The 22871-nt window shown below is 44.3% G+C and overlaps 1 protein-coding gene across 1 annotated transcript; it reads left to right on the top strand.

The window, feature by feature from the left end:
• The first annotated feature begins 1649 nt into the window (after positions 1-1649).
• LOC118577653 lies at positions 1650-6949 on the top strand. The gene is given in 7 exon segments (XM_036178129.1): positions 1650-1961; positions 2161-3011; positions 3348-4336; positions 4339-5134; positions 5136-5579; positions 5581-5730; positions 5800-6949. Coding segments are annotated over 7 exon segments (4692 nt in total).
• Positions 6950-22871: the final 15922 nt, after the last annotated feature.

Here is a 22871-nt window from a genome sequence, read left to right as displayed (position 1 = left end):
CAGCTAAAATGCTAAGTCCCAGCACCAGAGGACAGAGATTTCCCCAGTGGTGGATGCAGATAGAAACAAAAATCCTCTGTCCTACCAGCAGTGCTTGAGAAAACTTGGTAAAATCCTTCTTAAAAAACCTAAAAAGCCTTAATCTTTCTCTCTCAAACTAAAAGCTCTCTTTAAAACAGTTAATTTCTCTCTCTCTAAAAAAAAAGAAGCTAAAAAAGCCATTCATAACTTTCTGAGTTTCTCTTTCTGTAAGTACAAAAATTAGATTCACCTGGACTGCTATAGGAAAATCAACTGTGATTAGCTCTAAGGGAAAACAACAAACCTCTTAGAACAGAGCACAACCTCTCTAAGCTTTACAAATCCTCTCTGCAATGAGAGAGGGCTTGAGTTCCCAAAATTCCCCTTCTAAGCTCTATCTCTTCAAGCTAATAAAAGGCAGTGGTCAGAGTCCCCAAGGAAACACTTGGGAGAGTACTGATGAAGAGCCACAGAGAGCCAAGAAGGGCAGGAAACTGCTGGCTTGGAAGGAGGCAATAAAGCCTAAACCTTTCAGCTGCACCTGAGTCATCAGGGGCTTTGCTTCTGGGTGGGCATGTGCCCATAATCACTTAGCACAAAGATCCTCTAAAGTGAAGCAAAGCCTTTTTGTTAGCATTGTATCCTCACTTCTAACTGAGGGAAAAAAATTAGAGATACATTTTACAATTGCAAATTGCTGACTTTGCTTCTGTAAACTTGCTTGCATTAGACACTGACCCATCCTCTCCCTGGAAATAAGTAAAAAGTTTCAGAGCCCAGCCGTCGGCCTTGGGACAAGGTCTGCAATTATAGATTAAAATAATAAGTCCCTGTTTAAAAAATTCCTCAAAGAGGACCCAAGATAAGGACCATCTGGTGAGTCCAGCAAACTAGGTCAAATGTCAGCCAATCACAAGCCTATAACTATGCGAACTCCCCTCCAGAGTAACCGCTCCCCCTAGACCTCCCCAAGCCAACCAGTTTACGACTAATGTTACAAAATTTCCCGCGTAACAAAATGATTGCTGAAATATATGATGATTTTTAAATTGGGCCAAACCTGGGGCATCTGGTATCTTATGCTAATTTTGTAGTTTTTGCCTTTAAATATGCTTGTAACCACTGCTCCGGGCTCTCTGACTGACCAGGACAGAGAGCCTACTTGCGCCAGTGCTGAATACATTCCTCTTGCATGTTGCATCTGCTTGTTTGGAATCTTGGTTTCTGGGGGAGCTCTCTTGTAGACGAAAGTATCCCAGGGCTCTGGGGTCTTTCATTTGGGGGCTCGTCCGGGATTTGGGTGCTCCCAGACCCAAATTCCAAGGCCAGTTGGAGGTAAGACAGAGGTCTAACGTTTCATGTCTTTAATGTTTGTCTTTTTTTTTTTTTTTTGTTATTGTTCTATGTTTTGGGATCCAAAAGTGCCTGTACAGGACTTGTATCTGAATTTGTATTTGGGCCAGTGGGGAAGGCAGACGTGCCCAGACCCCTGGTCCCACCCTGGAGTCCCACTCTAGGGTCGTTTGGAGGGAGGAAGAGATCCAAGTGTCTCTTTGTTCTAGGGAGTTAAGGCACGGCCGGCCCCTCCCGTTTGAAGTTTCCTTCCTCATTTGTACTCACTCGGCACCATGCGGCGTTTGTCTAGTCTTGTTTGTTTCTGTTTAATGTTGATTGTCTTTATATGTCTGGTGGCCTCTAGAAAAATGGGACAACAACTAACAACCCCCTTAAGCCTCACTTTAGATCACTGGAAAGATGTTACGACCCGGGCCCACAACTTGTTACTGGAGGTCTGGAAAAAGAAATGGATTGCTTTCTGTTCTTCAGAATGGCCTGCTTTTAATGTAGGATGGCCAAAGGATGGCTCTTTTAATCTCGATATTCTCTTACAGGTGAAGGCTCGAGTTTTTCAGCCCAGCCCTCATGGACACCCTGATCAGGTCCCCTACATAGTCATTTGGGAGGATCTTGCCCGAGACCCCCCAAAGTGGATCAAGCCCTTCCTTCCCCAGCCTCTGTCCACACCCCCTGTTCCCCTCCCTTACACCCTCATCTTCCCTCTATCCCCTAAAAGAATTGTCTGGGTTAAAAGCTAAGGACTCTTCCTCCTCATCTCCCCCTGTTTTATCTGATGATCAGACAGATTCACTACTGTTAGACCCCCCACCATCTTATGCCCAACCCGCTCCCTCAATAAGAAAAGAACAAAGGGGCCCCCTAGAGGGCTCCCTTTCCCCACCTGCTCCCTCCCCAGACTCCACTGAACCGGAGGCGGGTCCCCAGGTGCTACTGCAGCCTCTGGCTCCCTCACCACCTCCCAGTAGTCATATGCGCCTCCGCCGTGATCAAGGAGGGGACACTGAGGGGGTCTGGACAGCCCATGCTCTTCCCCTCCAGACAGTGGCCGGCCAATTTCAGTATTGGCCTTTTTCCGCTTCAGACTTATATAACTGGAAAACTCACAACCCATCCTTTTCACAAGACCCTCAGGCCCTGACAGGCTTGATTGAATCCATTCTGTTAACCCACCAGCCCACTTGGGACGATTGTCAGCAGCTCTTACAGACTCTCCTCACCATGGAGGAACGGCAGTGGGTGTTCCTAGAGGCTCGCAAAAATGTTCCAGGAGAAGATGGCAGACCGACACAGTTGCCTAATGAGATCGATGAAGTGTTCCCGTTAACCCACCCTGATTGGGACTTCAACACTGCAGCTGGTAGGGAGCGGCTCCGTCTTTATTGCCAGGTTCTGTTGGCGGGTCTCAAAGGGGCTGGAAGGCGCCCCACCAATTTGGCCAAGGTACGTGCGATAATACAGGGGGCTGAGGAAACACCCACAGGATTCCTAGAGAGGATGATGGAAGGATATCGTATGTATACGCCCTTTGACCCCTCTGCTGCAGATAGGCAATCCAATGTCATCATGTCCTTTATCGGGCAATCAGCCCCAGACATACAGACTAAGCTACAGCGGTTGGAGGGACTTCAGGGGTACACCTTACAGGATTTAGTCAAGGAAGCAGAAAAGATTTTTAATAAAAGAGAGACACAAGAAGAAAAGGAAGAAAGACTGTGTAGGAGGACAGAGAGGACAAGCGAGACAAGAGGTGTACTAGGGAGCTAAGTAAAATCTTGGCCACTGTAGTGCGACAGCCAGAAGAGAGAGGGGCTAGGTTAGGGAGGGGCCTGGGAGACGAAAAGAGACCTCAAGTGAGCCGTGACCAGTGTGCATATTGTAAGGTAATAGGACACTGGGCCAAGGACTGCCCTAAAATTAAAAGACAGACAAGAGGACCCTGGAAGCTGACAGAAATATTGTCCCTACAGGATGATGAAGACTAGGACAGTCAGGGCCAGGAGCCCCCCCACCCCCGAGCCCCAGTTAACCCTTCGAGTGGGGGGCCAACCAGTAACCTTCCTGGTTGACACCGGTGCCCAACATTCGGTCCTAACTCAATCAAGAGGTCCCTTGAGTTCTAAGACGTCCTGGGTGCAGGGTGCCATGGGAGGAAAGCTGTACCGATGGACAACTGAGCGAAAAGTACACCTTGGGACGGGGTTGGTCACTCACTCATTCCTCCTAGTTCCAGACTGCCCCTATCCATTGTTGGGGAGAGACCTCCTCTCAAAAGTAGGAGCCCAGATTTACTTCCAAGAAAGAGGGGCCTCCGTTAGGGGACCCCAAGGACAGCCCCTCCAAGTTCTAACTCTGCGCCTGGAGGATGAACATCGATTACATGAAAGCCCTCAGTCAGCCCAGATCGACCCTCAATGGTTATCAGATTTTCCCCAGGCTTGGGCGGAGACTGCAGGAATGGGACTGGCTGCAAACCAGCCCCCCATGATCATTAGACTTAAGCCCTCGTCTACCCCGGTGATGATACATCAGTATCCACTAAGCAGGGAAGCCAAAAATGGAATTAGGCCACATATACAAAGACTGCTACAATTGGGCATCCTAAAACCATGCCAATCCCCATGGAACACCCCCTTATTGCCAGTCAAAAAGCCCGGGATGGGGGACTATCGTCCGGTACAGGACTTAAGAGAAGTAAACAAGAGGACAGAGGACATACATCCTACAGTGCCCAATCCCTACAACTTGCTAAGTACGCTGCCCCCAAGCCACACATGGTATACAGTGCTAGATTTAAAAGATGCTTTCTTCTGCATGAGACTAAGCCCTCAGAGTCAGCCAATCTTTGCTTTTGAATGGAGAGATCCAGAATCAGGTTTTTCAGGACAGCTCACATGGACGAGATTACCACAAGGATTCAAAAACTCCCCGACCCTGTTTGACGAGGCTCTACATCAGGACTGGTCGATTTCAGAGTCAGCCATCCTCAGTTCGCTCTTCTGCAGTATGTAGATGACCTGCTCCTAGCAGCCGAGACTCGAGATGACTGTCCAAAAGGTACCGGGGCCCTTTTAAAAAGGCTAGGGGAATTAGGGCATAGGGCCTCAGCTAAAAAGGCCCAAATTTGTGTCAGACAAGTGACCTACCTGGGCTATAAGCTGGAAGGAGGACAGAGGTGGCTAACAGAGGGTCGTAAACAAGCCATCACCCAGATCCCGCTGCCCACAAGTGCACAGGCCCTGAGGGAGTTCTTGGGAAGCACTGGATTTTGTCGCTTATGGATACCAGGATTTGCTGAGCTGACAGCCCCTCTGTATCCCCTTACCAAGGCCAATGCCCCATTCCGGTGGGAAAAAGAACAACAGGCCTTTGATCGAATTAAAAAGGCCTTATTATCAGCTCCAGCTTTGGGCCTCCCAGATGTGACCAGGCCATTCACTTTATATGTGGATGAACGACAGGGAATTGCAAAAGGAGTTTTTACCCAAAAATTAGGGCCTTGGAAAAGACCGGTGGCCTACTTTTCAAAGAAACTGGACAATGTGGCGGCCGGATGGCCCCCATGTCTCTGTATCATTGCAGCTGTGGTCATATTGGTAAAAGACTCTGATAAGCTAACCTTGGGACAGCCCTTGACAGTGACGGCCCCCCATGCCATAGAGACAGTTATTCGCCAGCCCCCTGACCGATGGCTTTCAAATGCCCGGATCACCCATTACCAGGCAATGCTATTAAATCCCGACCGGATTCCGTTTGGGGCCGCGGTCTCTCAACCCAGCGACTCTGCTTCCGGACTCAGACTCTCACCTCTCCATCGAACATGATTGTCACCAAATTCTGGCAGAAGTACACAGGACCCGTGAAGACTTAACTGACCAACCTCTGCCAGATGCTGAACACACCTGGTACACGGATGGGAACAGTTTCCTGCATAACGGTGAGCGAAAGGTGGGGGCAGCAGTAGTAGATGGGACCACAGTCATCTGGGTGTCGGCCCTGGAGCCCGGAACCTCAGCACAGAGGGCCGAACTCATCGCCCTGACGCAGGCATTGACAAAGGCCCAGGGAAAAAAGGTCAACATTTACACAGACAGCCAGTATGCTTTTGCTACCGCGCATGTCCATGGAGAGATTTATCGAAGGCGGGGCCTGTTAACTTCGGCGGGAAAAGATATTAAAAACAAAAAAGAAATCCTAGACCTTCCTACCTAAAAAGGTGAGCATCATCCGTTGTCTGGGTCACCAGGTGGGGGGGGACCCTGTAGCGATGGGAAACAGGATGGCGGATGAAACTGCTAGGACAACAGCCTTACAAAACCAAACCCTTGCCTTAACCACATCCCAGGAAGGGCAGCCAAACAAACAGCCTCTCTTCCAGTATTCAGATCAGGACATAGAGACGGCCAAAAAGTTAAAGGCAACCTTTAATGACTCGACCGGAACTTGGGAATACAAAAATAAAACTATACTGCCCCCAAAGGATGCAAGGAGACTGGTCACTTACCTGCACAGGTGGACTCACTTGGGTTTTAAAAAGCTAGAGACTCTTTTACAGAGAGAGGAACAGTTTCATTACATTCCATATTTATCGGGCACAATTAAACAAGTTGTAGACTCTTGTATTCCCTGTGCCAAGGTCAATGCAGGCCGGTTCCAGGCATCCGCTGGAGTCAGGATGAGAGGAGAACGACCCGGCACCAACTGGGAGATCGATTTCACCGAGATCAGGCCTGATAAATACGGAGTTAAATATCTCCTAGTCTTTGTAGATACTTTCTCCGGCTGGACAGAAGCCTTCCCCACCAAACAAGAAACAGCACAAGTGGTGGTCAAGAAGATTTTAGAAGAGATCTTTCCTCGATTTGGGCTCCCTAAGGTAATAGGGTCAGATAATGGCCCTGCTTTCGTCTCTCAGGTAAGTCAGATGGTGGCCAAGCTTTTGGGGATAAATTGGAAATTACATTGCACTTACAGACCCCAAAGTTCAGGACAGGTAGAGCGAATGAACAGAACGATTAAAGAGACCCTAACCAAATTAGCCCTAGAAACTGGCACTAAAGACTGGGTCCAACTCCTTCTCATGGCCCTGTTTAGAGCTAGAAACACTCCAGCAAGCCATGGACTGACTCCCTACAAAATCCTATATGGGGGACCCCCTCCTATAGCAGATTTCCTTGACCCTGCCATTGATTCCTTTGCAAATACCCAAAGTTTGCAGGTGCGGCTGTGAGCCCTACAACTCATCCAGAGACTGGTGTGGAAGCCCTTGGCCGCCGTCTATACAGCTGGGAGCTCCACAGTCCCACACCCCTTCCAGATCGGCGACGAAGTGTACGTGAGAAGACACCAATCCAGGACCCTCGAGCCTCGTTGGAAGGGCCCATACACTGTGCTGCTGACCACCCCCACAGCAGTAAAGGTCGATGGCATCGCTGCCTGGATCCATGCCTCCCATCTTAAGCCAGCACCCCAGCCGGGACCCTGCTGGAAATTGGAAAAGACTAGTAATCCCCTTAAACTTCGAGTCCGCCGAGCTGGTATTGTTTCTCCTACTGGTACTTTTACCCTGTAACCTAGGAGCTAGCTCAGAAGCTAATCCACACTCCCCCCAACATCTGGTTTGGGAAGTCAGCTCTGCTACTGGACAGGTCATCTGGTTAACTGAAAGCGACCACACCCCCGGAACCTGGTGGCCCACCCTAACACCTGACCTGTGCCAACTATTCATGGGGCTGGACACCTGGGATATCCCAGAACAAGAAAACCCAAACGATTTACAGTGGAGAGTAAAAATAGTCCCTCCCCCTTGGTATGGGTGCTCAAACCCACAGGCCTGCGCTGAACTCCGTGGTTTGGAGTTCTACGTCTGTCCTAGAGATAGGAGAAGTAGAAAACAAGTTCTAAAATGTGGAGGGCCTGAGTCCCTATACTGTGCCAAATGGGGATGTGAGACTACCGGGGATGCCTACTGGGGACCATCTTCCAGTCATGATTGGATTCAGGTCAAAAAGGGCTCTGCGGCAGACTGCTCAAAACAGGCTCTTTGTAACCCCTTGTCCATCATCTTTACAGAACCAGGGAAACGAGTTGAAAATCTAGCCCAGTGGCAAAAAGGTCAGACTTGGGGCTTATGCCTCTACAAGGAGGGAAATGATGATGGCCTCTGGTTTAAGATTACCCTCCGCCAAAAACCCCTGTCTCATCCAATGATGATAGGACCAAACCCTGTCCTTCGTCCCTGCTATCAGGTACCCCAAGCCCTGCCACGCAAGATTATAACCACAACCCACACCCCCGTGACTTCAAAAAACCACCCTTCCCCTCCATCAACAACCATACAGATGTCCTTGATGCCCCCCTTATACAACCTGACTAAGGGAGCCTTCTCTGCCCTTAACTCCACCAAAAGCGACCTCACTCGGTCCTGTTGGCTCTGCCTTTCTGAGGGACCCCCTTATTATGAGGGAACAGCTTACAACGGTACCTACAACAACACTGATTCATGCTCCTGGGGAAGGCAAGGTGCCAGCAAACTAACTTTATCTGAGGTATCAGGACAGGGACTATGTCTTGGTACACCACCCCCTGAAAAGAGTCAGCTCTGTGCCCGCACAGAAAAGGTTACAGCTATCACAGGCAAATACTTAGCACCCTCAGACGGGGGATGGTGGGCTTGTAACACCGGTTTAACCCCTTGTATCTCACCAACGCTGATAAACCAGACTGGTTTCTGCGTTCTAGTGCATCTGTACCCTCAGGTTATATACCATGACTCCCGTCTTTTGAAGAACAGATGGAAGGCCTGACCCACCAATACAAAAGAGAACCCGTCACCATGACCTTAGCTGTCCTCATGGGACTGGGAACAGTAGCGGGCATAGCGGGGGCAGGAATGGGGAGTGCTGCTTATGTGCAAGGTATCAGCACATGGAACAGCTAAAGGCCGCTATAGCAGAGGATTTGAGGGGGCTAGAGGCTTCCATCTCTGCATTAGAAACCTCCCTCACCTCCCTGTCAGAGGTTGTGCTCCAAAATCGAAGAGGCCTAGACTTGGTTTTCATTAGAGATGGAGGATTATGTGCGACCCTAAAAGAAGAATGTTGCTTCTATGCGGACCACACTGGGGTAGTACGTGATTCCATGGCCAAGCTTCGTAAGCGACTGGAGGAGCGAAAATGGGAAAAGGCCGCCGGAGCCAGTTGGTTTGAGAATTGGTGGTCCAAATCCCCCTGGCTCACCACATTGTTGTCTGTGTTAGCAGGGCCTACTTTTGCTTCTCACTTTTGGCCCCTACATTCTTAATAGGCTGCTACAGTTTATCCACGAGAGGCTGTCCATTACGCAGGCTATGGTATTAACCCAACAATACCAAGCATTAAGAATGACTTGACATGCCACAAGATAATATACAGACACCCTAAATTTTAAGATTAAAATTAGTCCAAAGAAAAAGGAGGGAATGAGGGAAAAAAAATTAGAGATACATTTTACAATAGCAAATTGCTGACTTTGCTTCTATAAACTTGCTTGCGTTAGACACTGACCCATCCTCTCCCTGGAAATAAGTAAAAAGTTTCAGAGCCCAGCAGTCAGCCTTGGGACAAGGTCTGCAATTATAGATTAAAATAATAATAAGTCCCTGTTTAAAAAATTCCTCAAAGAGGACCCAAGATAAGGACCATCTGGTGAGTCCAGCAAACTAGGTCAAATGTCAGCCAATCACAAGCCTATAACTATGCGAACTCCCCTCCAGAGTAAGGGCTCCCCCTAGACCTCCCCAAGCCAACCAGTTTACGACTAATGTTACAAAATTTCCCGCATAACAAAATGATTGCTGAAATATATGATGATTTTTAAATTGGGCCAAACCTGGGGCACCTGGTATCTTATGCTAATTTTGTAATTTTTGCCTTTAAAAATGCTTGTAACCACTGCTCCAGGCTCTCTGACTGACCAGGACAGAGAGCCCACTTGCGCCAGTGCTGAATACATTCCTCTTGTGTGTTGCATCTGCTGGTTTGGAATCTTGGTTTCTGGGGGAGCCCTCTTGTAGACGAAAGTATCCCAGGACCTGGGGTCTTTCACTAACCAGTCACTGAGAAGCGACTAGCCAGCACCTTTGAGTTTGAGTGCTTTTGGGGGATTCTAGGGTTCCTGCAGTTGTCAAAAGCTTCCTCAAGCATGGAGCTGAGACAGATTCTTCCCTGAGGGGAGGGTCTGCTAGGGGAAGCTGTAAAGCCAAGCCGTGTCTGCAGCTGCACTGCTGAGTCAGGAACACTGTCTGGGGAAAGAGCCCAGCCCTGGCAGAATGGATAACTGCCCAGGAGTAAAGCTATTTTCTGTCAGAGAAAGCACCTCTCTGGGAGGCGAGGAGAGGGTGTGAAGCCTTAAGGGCTTGTTGCCTCTGGAGATAAACTCAGTCTGAGAGTTCTAATGAATTCAACCTGCTGGGGAACTGGGCCAGGTAAAGGCCTGATCAGGGAAGTGCACCTGTCCTAATTTGAGCCTAGAGGGAACAAAAACGTCCCTAAATAACAAACAGAGGAAGATGTCTGTCTGGGAGAGAGAGTCTCTCTGAAGGAGCTGTGGGAAAGCACTGTTTTAAATGCTTTAGTTTCTTTTCACTGTCTGGCTGAGGCAAATGATTGAATAAAAGAGAAACACCTTTTAAGGCCAGCTCAGAGAGAACAGAAAACTCCTGATCTCTCAAAACTGAAAACTCAAAACACTTGCTTCAAATATCCCTTTGTAAAAGTGAAACCATGACAACCCTGTAAAGGGAACCAGAAGTTGACTCCCAGACATGAAAGGCAATATGGGAAATGAGTCCAAAGGGTAGTTCACACTAGCAGGCTGGTATAAGGGAAATGCATTCTGGGAAAGGTAGTTTTTCAGCTCAAGGTGGTGATACTCTCCAAAAACTGTGTGGGTTTTTTGGTTTGTTTTTTTGTTTGTTTGTTTTTGTTTTTGTTTTTAGATCAGAATGAAATTTCTTTTCAAATCAATGCTAGAAAGGTCCTTAGTCCTAGAAGAGACCCAAAGTAACTCAACTGCAACAAGCAAGAGTGTAGTGAGTGACTGTTTGAGCCATACCTTTTACCACTGCCCCTAGTAACATAGCAGGTAGCTGTCACACCTGCCTATGACCTGCAGGTACATGCCCCTGGGGCTTGGCCACCAGGGACCCTTAAGTCCTAGGATGTACATAAGTGGCTGTCTCTTTACTTTGCTACCAGGTGGTTTTGGATGCTGGTATGGACAAGGGCAGAGCTCAACAGAGAACTGCATGGGACCATGCATCACACTTCCAGGATCCTGCAAGAAATTCCCTTATTCTGACCTGTGAGTTAACCCCAAATAAATTCCTTTGATCATTAAATAGGCTCTGTGGGTTAATCCAAATATTTGAAGGTCAATGTGGAACAAACTCCAAAGGCCTGGGTGGCCTCTGTCCTCAGCCTCGTTGGCTACTGTGGCACACTTTCCACACTTCCCTGTCTCCTTCAAAATTCCTGCCGTTCTAGCAGAGTCTGCTCCCCTCTGCTCCCTGCTTCCCTACAGCTCTCTCTCTTCCAGCTTGGATCAGCCTGCTGAGTACTTCAGTCCTAGCTTTCTCGTGTTAGCCTGAGGAAAAAGTCCAGGCAGCTCAACCTCAGTGCATTGAACTGCAGGTCAAGTCAGACCTGGCTGTTTATTTAAACAAAAAGGGATCCAGCGCTTACCTACTTCAGCTCAGTATTCTTCTTAAGAAAAGAAAAAGGAGAGTGGATAGATAGGATAGATAGAGGATATTAAGGTAGATTGTTGTATATACTAGTAAACTAATTTAGTAAAATATCAGCCTTATATAATTTGCACTGTTATGGATTCTTGTATATTGATATAAATGTAAACTGTTTTTATATTTCTATTTAAGATAATTTGTATATTGATACAAATACAGAACTATACTTGTGATGTATGTATATTTCTACTGCTATTTGAAATATTTTCATGTTGATATAAATATAAAATCCATTTGTCATACTATATGTGTGTTCAACTTGTGTTTAGGTTATTTTATATGTTGATACATATTTAAGATTGTTGTCATATTGCATATTTCACTATACATTAACTCTGTTTAAGATATTTTGTGTCTTGTCACTATTTTGAGGTCATGATCCTTTTACTGCACATTTGTTTACAGACTGTTTACCATTTTTATATGAGGCCTTAGTCTATGTTATTTAGGTAGACAAGACATACAGATTTATAGTCATCCATGCTTGGCATCTCTACAGTTATGTTAATTAGGTCATCCAGATTTACAGAGACATAGGTCACATGGATAGGTAATCTTCAAACACTTCCTAGACCTAGAGAATATGGCATTTAAATAATTTAGAATTCTGTTGATGTGAGGCACAATTGTTCCTGGCAGCACTGATCTGATCCCAAGAGAGTTTTGGGCTTTTAAGACACTCCATTTGCAAGTTTGTCTCTTGGCACATAATGGCCTGCTGGGCAAAGAACTGCCCTTACCTCAACTGCTGGCAGTATAGATGCTGTCCTTTCTGGATGAGCAAGACACAAGGAAAAGTGACTACTGAACTCTGCCAGGACAGAGCAAGATGGTCTTTCAAAATTCCTGCTTCTGAAAATGGTCTGTCAAATATTCTAGGCCTGTAGTCAAAGTAGATGCCCCAATAGTGCTGAGAAACACTAGATGACTGTCCAGGCTGCCAGCTTTCTCTGTCTATTCTCAAAAGATTTTGGTCTCAACAATTCATGTTCTTACAATCCCCCCTCTTTCTTGACAATTGGACACCTGGAGGTCCACCTGGGGGCTGGCTGAAGATCTCTGCATCCACTTCCATCAGTTATTGGAAGTTCATTCTAGCACGACAGTTAGGGTGTTTGGCCATCTGATCACCAGACTAGGTCAGTTCAGGCTTTCTCTCGACCATTGCCAGTACAGTGGAGGTATCATTGTGGATTTCTGGGGACCTCTCTAGCACTTTGCTTCTTCCTATTCTTGTAAGAACGTGAATTGTTGAGACCAAGATTGGAAAAGGCGCAGGGACAAATAGCCAAACTAATGGAAACACATGAACTATGAACCAAAAGCTGAGGATCCCCCAACTGGATCAGGCCCTCTGGATAAGTGAGACAATTGATTATCTTGAACTGTTTGGGAGGCACCCAGGCAGTGGAACCCAGACCTGTCCTTAGTGCATGAGCTGGCTGTTTGGAACCTGGGGCTTATGCAGGGACACTTTGCTCAGCCTGGGAGGAGTGGACTGGACCTGCCTGAACTGAATCTACCAGGTTGAGCTGAATCCCCAGGGGAGTCTATGCCCTGGAGGAGATTGGGATGGGGGCCTTGGGGGGAGGAATCGGGGTGGGGACAAGATGGGGGAGAACAGGGGAACCCATGACTGATATGTAAAATTAAATTAGATTAAAAAAAAAGGATTTTGGAAAGTTGCTTGCTTGCATTTTTTCATTCTCTCAGGTATTATTATGTTACTCCTCAGGTCTTTGATGGGGTTGAAGACTAACAATTACATTTACAATCTTCCCATATCTTAGCTAGAACATACTAAGTACTAGATTAGGATTTTCAGGATAGACAACTTTGGAAGAATCTCTCTTACATACATACCACTTACCTATGTTCTGGACATCTCTGGATTTTAGTATGTGTCTCTTGTTTGATGTTGTTCTTGTTGGTTGTAGTTCCATTTAGCTTAGGTGATTACCCATTATTTCTCCTGGAAAATAGTTAATAATCATTCCTATTGTATATAGTTTCATGTTAGGTTAGAACTTTCTTATTTAGACAAAAGGGGGTGATGTAGCAGGTAGGTGTTTGAGCCATGCCCTGAAACACTGCCCCAAGTAATGTAGCAGGTAGCTGTTACACCTGCCTATGACCTTGAGGTACATGCCCCTGGGGTGCAGCCACCAGGACCCTTCAGACCTAGGATGTAAATACAAGGCACTCTCTCTGTTTCACTACCTCATGGTTTTGAATGCTGGTATGGACAAGGGCAGAACTCAATAGAGAACCACTTTGGATTATGCCACACCCTTCCAGGATCCTGCAAGAAATTCCCTTATTCTGTCCTATGAGTTAACCCCCAAATAAATTACTTTGATCATTAAATAGACTCCGTGTGTTATTCCCAATACAAGAGTGCAATGAGTTTTCAGAACTTCTTTTGTAGATGTATTTAGAACCTACTGAGTGGAATTAGTGTTGCCCACATGTACATGTGTGTCAGGTTATCTACTGTAGCATGGGAATCATACATGGATAGCACTCCAAACACTTCCTGAAGCTTCTCAACTAGGAGCAGATCTTGTGAGTTCCCTCACTGTCCATGCTATAACATGGACTAGAGTGGTCCTCTGTAAGTCTTGTGTAGGCCTCCACAGCTGTTGAAAGTTTATCAGTCATGTCCAGAAGATACAGTTTCACAGTTGTCCTCTCTGAACTCTGGGTATTAGAATCTTTTCACCCAGTCTTTCCCAAGCCTTGTGGGAAGTGATTGGGACATAAATGACCCATTTAAGGATGAGTTCTTCAGAGTCACTTTTTCTCAGCACTTTGTTCATTTGTGCTTCTCTGGGCTAAGTCCATTGCAAAAAGAAGCATCTTTTTTTTTTCCTTTGAGGATGGTCAAGAGATGGGCTAATCTATGGGTATAAGAATAAGTTTTTAGAAGGTAGCTAGATACTGTATTAGTTTAGCAAAATGACAGTAATCTCCCCAATGATCTATGAGCTCTCTAGCCACAAGTTCATGGTCCCATTAACAGTACTAGCAATAGGTCCCCTCTTGTTGAGTGAGCCTTAACCTAACCAGACAAGTATAGGTTATCTCCCAAAACATTAAAGCCATAAGTGGGCATATCTTGCTAGGCCAATTATTTTAGTTTGCATAGCCTGATAACACTTCATCTTTTATCTCTCAGCAGCTTTTCTAGCACTTTGTGGTTATTAAATCTAACCATGATGGTGAGGTGTCCAGGTCAGTATTAGCTTTTTTTTCTCCAAGTCTCATGAAAATTTCATACAATGGAGAGTGCCTTCAGTGGTGTATGGTTTGAATAAGAGTGACCTCATAAGCTCATATATTTGAATGATTAGTCACTGTCAGGCCTGTCGACAGTCATCTGAATATCTGGGTAGAGGGGTGGGGATTGAGGAGACAATGAAGAAGACAGAAAAGAGTCCAGAATTCTGCTGGTCAATGCCGATCAGCCCTGAGTTTATTTCACATCCAGCTTATATATAGTCTTGAAGGACAGAGGTAGAACAATGCACAGCACAAGCATTTAACCACTGTCTATCCTGCCTTGTGTCAAGGAGCAGGCAGTTTCATTTTCTATCTCAATATCTCTGGCTGGTATCAGCAGCCTGCTTCTAGCTAGATAGTGTGTTCCTTCTTGTGGGCTAATCAGGACTTTCTCGCAGTCCTTCAAGGAGACTCTGTAGGCTAAACAGAACTTTCTCATGGCCTAGGAGCAAACAAGCTTGAACTCTATTGACTCAGAATAGACTTCAGATTCAAAATGGGAAACGGAGTCAGTTGTGGGGCCCCCACAAGTCATCATGAAGTGAAACTCTTTGAAAGGATTAGGAGGTGTAGCTGTTCTTGTTGGAGAAAGTGTGTCACTAGGAGTGGGAATTAAGGTGTCAAAAGCCCATGTCAGGCCCATTTTCTCTCTCAGCCTATGAATAGGATGTAATTCTTCTTCTTCTTTTTTCTTTACTAAACTTTTTAAAATTCATTTTACATACCAACCACAGATCCCCTTCTCATCCTTCCTCCTGCTCACCCCAGCCCCACCTAACCCTAACTGCAACCCACACCTTATCCCCTCCTCCAAAAGGATAAGTTCTCCCATGGGGATGAGGAAGCCTGGTACATTCAGCTGAGACAGGACCAAGCCCCTCCACCTGCAACAATGTTGAGCAAGGTGTCTATCCCTGGTGTATTAGCTGGCTTTCTGAATCCCATTAGTTATGATCAGACACCTTGCTAAGATGTAATTCTTGGCTAGCTTCTTCTCCAGTAACATGCTTACCTGTTACCATGCTTGTTACAACTGTGCTTCTTATCATGTCAATAATGGACTAAATTTCTGCAAGGAAGTTCTAATTTATATAGGGAGCTGCCATTCTAAGATGGCGCCGACTTCCTGACTGCTTTGCTGTAAACAACTCCATATTTGGCTGTGCTTGCTGGGCTGCGAGCCTCGATGCTTGCGCATGCGCGTATATGGTAATTTGGCCTTATGTCCTCAGCCTATCCCGTGGCTCCCCGTGCTTGCATTCTGGTGGGATCCAATCATAGATTGACCCGTTCGCTTGGTTCCCTATATAAGCAGCTGCCTTTTGGTTCTTGGGGACCCCTCACCTCCCGCTCTCCCTCAATCAAGAAGTGCTCCAATAAAGTGTGATCTGAGAAGAATCCTCAAATGGTGGTCGTTCTTCCCCGCTGGCCGGGGCTCGCCGCAAATTTAAATGATTATTTTTATGAATTGCTTTGGTCATGGTCTCTGTTCATAACAATAGAACAGTCATTAAGACAGTACTGGTACTATGGTCCGGGCATCACTCTGACAAGCCTAACTATACTGTTTGTTGGAAGAATACTAAAGGCTTTGATATTTGCACTAGAAAAGCAGTTGGGTGCTTTAAGTGGAATTTAATGGGCCATCCAAGTAATAACATGGAAAACAGTATGGAGGGTGGTGTGAAAGGTGGGGACACTGCTCAAGTAGTTCCAGGGGGGTAGAATATTAGCAAGTGGCCTATAAATCATTCTTATATTTAAGCAAAGAATGTGGCTGCTGTCTGTCCTTGTCCTAAAATTCTGCCTGGGGCTAAATTGAAGAGCTGTGGATTAGTGGCTTTGATAGAGGAGATTCAAAGACAGCATTTTCTTTTATGAGACGGAGTTTCTCTGTGTAATTTTGGTGCCTGTTTTGGATCTCCCTCTGTAGACCAGGCTGGCTTTGAACTCACAGTGATCTGGCTGACTCTGCCTCCCTAGTGCAGAGATTAAAGACATGTACCACCAAAGCCTGGCTTCTAAGAAAGCACATATGGACTGGGTCATGTGGTTATTAATCATAACTCCTATTCAGATCTACAATGATAAAGAACAAGGAAAAAGGTTATATAAACAGTTTGAAGGGAAAAGTTGCACCAGGAGGTGTAATGGAACTAAGTCCTGTGCTCAAGGAGTCAAACATTTAAAGGAAAGTCTGATGCTAAGCTGAATAAAGGGAGTATGGCATCAGGTCAAGACCCCACCCAGATAAGCTTCTAATTTGTGAAAAATAATTTTAAAAAGCTTAAGCAGTGAAGGAGACCATTGATCGTAGAAGGCTCATGAAAATGTTTCATGCTGTAAAGCAGCTGAACTTTGTTGCTTCAGGCACTAGGTTCTGGCTTTAGAGTCAACAATACAATGGAGATCCCAAGATATTGTATATGCCAGAATCATGGAACACATGTGAAGGGGAGCTGCAGAGCCAAAAAGACGAGACGTATGTTGCAATCAACAGAGATGAAAGGAGTCAGAGATGAGACGACTGCTTTGACATCAGACATAGAAATGCATCCTTTGGAGCTCTCCCTGCTGATTTTCTGACTTGCATTTGTCCAGTATTTGTCCAGTATTTCCTCTCTATGTTCCCTTTCCCCTCCTTTGGAACAATAATGTACAATCTATGACATTGTATGTAGTAAGTATGTGATCTGCTTCTTTAAAATTTATTTATTTTTATTTTATGTGCATTGGTGTTTTGCCATGGGTGTGTGGTCCCCTGGAACTGGAGTTATAGGGAATTGTGAGCTGTCATGTGTGTGCCAGGAATTGAACCTGGGTCCTCTGGAAGTGCAGTCAGTGCTCTTAACTGCTGAGGCATATCTCTAGCCTGTTTCTTAATTTTTATTTTACTAGGGTTACTCTTAAGAGAGTACCATGGGTCTCAGAAGAGAATTTGAACTTAGGACTTTTAAACAATGTTGAGACTGTGGTAGACTATGGGGACTTTTGATGCTGGACTCAATACAATTTTGCATTGTGATATGATTACCAGCCTATTGGGTCCAGGGAATGGGATGTGGCAGTTTGAATAAGAATTTTCTCCATAGACTCATATATTTTAATGCTTAGTCTCTAGAGAGTGGCACTATTTGAAAAGAATAGAAGGATTAGGAGATGTGGCCTTCTTGAGGAAGCTTGTCATTGGGATGAACTTTGAGGTTACAAAAGTCCATGCCAAGTCCAGTCTCTCTATTGGCCTATGGATCAGGATTTAATTCCTAGCTACTTATCCAGGGCCACACTTGCCTGTCACTATGCTCTTTGCTATGATGATAATGAACTAAATCTCTTAGATTGTATGCAAGACCCCAACTAAATCCCTTTTTATGAGGGTTGCCTTGATCATGGTGTCTCTTCACAGAAATAGAATAGTAACTGAGACAAAGGCAGAAAGGAACTGACATTCCTGCTGATGTTCAAGGGTTTTGGAACCCATCACTGTGTTTTTTTTTTTAAATACAATCTTGTGTTTCAGCCACACTTGTTGACCACATGTGTATTACTAATCATTATATGTGCCCATTTCTTTTAGTAAAGTTAGTGAGTGTCCTGACACCTGTAATATATAATCCATTTGAATTTCTGTGTATATCTTCTGAACTTCAAGACAACTACTGGTATTTTATAGAGATATTTCCCCCAGCTAGGGTAATATTTTTGATGACATACACAGCTGGTCAGATGACATGAGAATTTTCCATAATTTGGGGGCAGAATTGTACGGCTGAAAGTCCTAAGTAGCCTCTGTAGGTGAAAGTTTCTCTCTTGCTTGCCTGTTCCCATATCTAGTTATATTTATCTATGTATCTATCTGTATCTCTATGTATCTATGTATCTGTCTATCTGTCTGTCTATCTATTTTTATCTTTTATTTTTAAACAGTGTAACCCAATTAGAGATTTGTTTCATTTCATTTTTTTGAGTCTGCCTTATTGTTTATCCCTATTTTTTTTCTGACCACATGAGCATTTAAGCTGCTATGTGTGTGTGGCTAGGAATAATGCTGTAGCTTTGGCATTTGGCTCTGCCCAATCCTTGGTTCCTTGAGAGGCTAGTCTCATGGCAGAGGCATGTTTACCACCAGCTCTGAAATCCATGTTTACCACTCCAACCCTGAGATGTTTTTGAGTCCATGCTACCAAGAACTAGTGTACCATATGCTGTTCATAACCTCCATTTAAGTGTTTTGGGAGCAGTGTTTGGTAGCCTCTTAAAAATACCACACAGCTTTTGCCACTAAGCTGAGTCAAGAAGCCATCTCTCTTTCTCTTTCATTTTCTTTTTAAAATTTTTTCTCTTTTTTTAATTTAAGAATATTTTAATTTATTTTACATACCAACAACAGATCCCCAACTCATCCCTCCTCCCACTCCCCCTAACGTTCCCCCCTCAACCCACCCCTCATGCCCTCCTCCAAAAGGGTAAGGGCTACCATGGGGAGTCAGCAAAGCCTGGTACATTCAGTTGAGGCAAAACCAAGTCCCTCTTCTCTGCATCAAGGCTGAGCAAAACATTCCACCATAGGTAATGGGCTCCAGAAATCCAGATCATGCACCAGGGATAGATCCTGATCCCACTGCTGTGGGGCCCCTCAAGAAGACCAAGATAGTCAATATTCTCCCCTATGCAGAAGGCCTAGCCAAGTTTCAAAGAGGTACCACAGCTGTTGGTCTAAAGTTCTTGAGTTTCTATGAGCTTGGTTGTCTCTGTAGATTTCTCCATCATTATATTAAACCCCCTTGCTCATATAATCCCTTTTCTCTCTCTTCAACTGGACTCCTGGAGCTTGGCCTGGTGTTTCACTGTAAATTTCTGCATCTGAGGAAGCTATCTCTTAAAGGAGCCATACCTCGGCTCACTACCAGCAAACAAAGCCTATTGGAGTTTGGTAGTTACAAGAAGTTGTGTTTGACTAGATTTTATGTGTTTAGAATCTTTTTTTTAAAGCTTTCTCAGGTTTTATGTGGAAAGTCTTGCCAAACATTTGGTAAGGTTCTTTCCTGTCTGCTTATTCCCAAATACCCAGCAGCCACTTTCCAAATAATTGACTCAATGGCTGAATATTACTATAAATTCTTGGCTGGTAGCTCAGGCTTATTACTAACTAGATCTTGCACTTAAATTGACCCATTAACTCCTACCTATGTTTAGCCATGTGACTTGGTACCTTCTCTCAGTTTGGCGTTCTCATCCTGCTTCTACTGCATCTGGCTGGCAACTCCTGACTCTGCCCTTCCGCTTCCCAGAATTCTCCTAGCCTACAAATTTCATGATGTCATTGTTTTGTACAGCCGAGTAATACTCTATTGTGTATATATACCACATTTTCTTTATCCATTCTTCAGTTGAGGGGCATAATTTGGGGGTAGAATTATAAGGCTGAAAGTCCTATGTGGCCTCTGTAGGTGAAAGTTTCTCTCCTGCTATTATGAACATAGTTGAACAAGTGTCCTTGTGGTATGATTGAGCATCCCTTGGGTATAGGCTCAAGAATTGTATCAGTGGGTCTTGAGATGTATTGATTTCCAATTTTCTGAGAATTGGCCATACTGATTTCCAAAGTGCTTGTACAAGTTTGCCCTGCTACCAATAATGGAGGAGTGTTCCCTTTGCTCTATATCTTCTCCAACATAAGCTGTCCTCAGTGTTTTTGATCTTAGCCATTCTGACAGTGTAAGATGGTATCTTAGATTCATTTTGATTTGTATTTCCCTGATGACTAAGGATTTTGTGCAATTCCTTCAAAGTCTTTCAGTCATTTAAGATTCTTATGTTGAGAATTCTCTATTTGGATCTGTAGCCCGTATTTTAATTGGATTGTTTGGTATTGTGATGTCTAATTTCTTGAGTTCTTTATATATTTTGGAGATTAGCACTCTATCAGATGTGGGGTTGGAAAAGAACTTTTCCTGTTCTGTAGGCCGTCATTTTGTCTTATTCTTTTGTGTTTGGGTTGAATGTTCTTTAGATGTCTATTAAGTCCATTTGAGTCATAACATCTGTTAGATCCCTTATTTCTCTGTCAAGTTTCTGTATGGCAGACCTTCAGTTGACAAGAGTGGGGTGCTGAAGTCTCCCACTATTTATTTGTGGATTTGATGCACAATTTAAGTTTTAGTAATGTTTCTTTTACATATGTGAGTGCCCTTGTATTTGTACCATAAATGTTCAGAATTGAGACTTCATCTTGATGGATTTTCCCTTTGATGAATATGTAATATCCTTCTCGATCTCTTTGGGTTCATTTTAGTTTGAAGTCTATTTTGTTAGATATTAGGGTAGCTACACCAGCTTGCTTAATATCTTTTTCCAACCCTTTACTCTGAGATAGTATCTGTCTTTGAAGTTGAGGTGTGTTTCTTGTATGCAGCAGAAGGAAGGATCCTGTTTTAGTTTCCATTCTGTTAGCCTGTGTGTTTTAATAGACAAATTGAGTCCATTGATGTCGCGCCTGCCTCGACCAGCAAGGATGACGCAACACCGGGATTCTTCTTAATACAGTTTAATCAGGACCCTTTGTTAGTTGCGTTGTCTCTCCCCTGGGGCAAGCCTCTCCCAGCACCTAAGTAGGGCTGGGCTACCAACCCCAGGCAGCCACGTGGGCATTGTCCACAGGTTCACGCATATGCCAGCAGCACACGAATCCAGCCATAGCCAAATAAGGAGCTGTTTACCACAGAGAGTGTTTGCCATCGGAAACGCAGAGGGTGGAAGCCAGCGCCATCTTTAGGGTGCGGCTACACGCAGCTCTCTACACATTGATATTAAGGATATGAATGGTGGATGTCTGTTATTTCATCTTATTTTTGGTGGTAGTTTGTGTTTGTTTCCTTTCTTTAGAAACTTTTGGTGTGGAATTATCTATTGCCTGTGTTTTTGTGGGTGCAACTAATTTACTTAGGTTGGATTTTTCCTCTTAGTGTTTTCTGTAGGGCTGGATTTGTGAATAAGTAATGTTTAAATCTTCTTTTTTTCATGGAATGTCTTCTTTACTCCATCTATGGTGATTGAGAGTTTTGCTGGGTATAGCAGTCTAGGCTGGCATTCATGGTCTTTTAGTGTCTGGCTTTCAGAGTCGCCACTGAGAAGTTGGGTGTTATCCTTTATATGTTACTTGGCCTTTTTCCTTTGCAGCTCTTAATATTCTTTATGTTTAGTGGTTTGATTATTATGTGGTGAGGGAACTTTTTTTGGTCCTGTCTATTTGATGTTTTGTAAACTTCTTGTACCTTTGTAGGCATTTCCTTCTTCAGATTGGGGAAATTTTCTTCAATAATTTTGTTGAATACATTTTCTTTGCATTTGAAATGGTATTCTTCTCCATCTTCTATCCTTATTATTCTTAGGTTTGGTGTCTTTTCTTGGTGTCCCAGATTTCCTGGATGTTTTGTGTTATGACTTTGCTGGCTTTAATGTGTTCTTTGACCAATGAATCTATTTCCTCTATCATAACTTCAATGCCAAAGATTCTCTCTTCCATCTCTTGCATTCTGTTGGTTATGCTTGCATCTGTAGTTCCTGTTGATTTACTCAGACTTTCCATTTCCAGCATTCCCTCAGTTTGTGTGTTCTTAATTGTCTCAATTTCAGTTTTTCAAGTCTCAAACTGCTTCCTTCACCTGTTTGATTGCTTTTTTCTTGGTTTTCTTGACTTTCTTTAAGGAATTTATTGACTTCTTCCAATGTTTTGTTTATCTTCTCCTCAATTTCTTTTAGGGAGTTTTTCACTTACTCTTTAAGGGCCTCTATCATCTTCTTAAAGTCATCTTTAAGGTAGTTTTCTCCTGCTTCTTCTATGTTGGGATGTTGAGATCTTGCTGTGGTAAAACCACTAGATTCTGGTGGTGCCATATTGCTCTCTATTTTGTTTGTGGCGTTGAGGGTGTGTGTGTGTTTCCCTTCTTTTATGTTTGCTGATGTGAGATTATTTATTTCCCACGTTTTAATATGTGTAGTTAACCTCCTTGGTTTGGATTATTTCTTCTACCACTTTCTATAATGTTGGACTTGTAGATAGGTATTGTTTAAACTTGACCTTATTATGAAATATATTATTTTCTCCATTTATGATGAATGAAATTTTTGCTGGGTATAGTAATCTGGGCTGGTATCTTTGATCTTTTAGAGTCTTCAGAACATTTGCTCAAGTCCTTCTGACTTTCGATGTTTCCATTGAGAAGTCAGGTGTAATTCTAATAGGTCTGCCTTTATAAATATTTGGTGTTTGTCTTAGTTGGTTGGATGTTTTGTTCCTTCATTTCTGTTTCCTCCCTGGATTTTCAGAGAGTGTGTTGGCTGAGTGTTTCCCGTCTTCTGGCCTACTGGACAGGTGTGTTCACAGGGAATGCTTGTTGATTGTTAGAGGATGGGGTGAGTGGAGGTC

The sequence above is a fragment of the Onychomys torridus genome, chromosome 1 (assembly GCF_903995425.1).
Source record: "Onychomys torridus chromosome 1, mOncTor1.1, whole genome shotgun sequence".
NCBI classification, from domain to species: domain Eukaryota; kingdom Metazoa; phylum Chordata; class Mammalia; order Rodentia; family Cricetidae; genus Onychomys; species Onychomys torridus.
The sequence above is the reverse complement of the archived record's forward strand: the minus strand, read 5'-3'. Positions and strand labels throughout refer to the sequence as shown.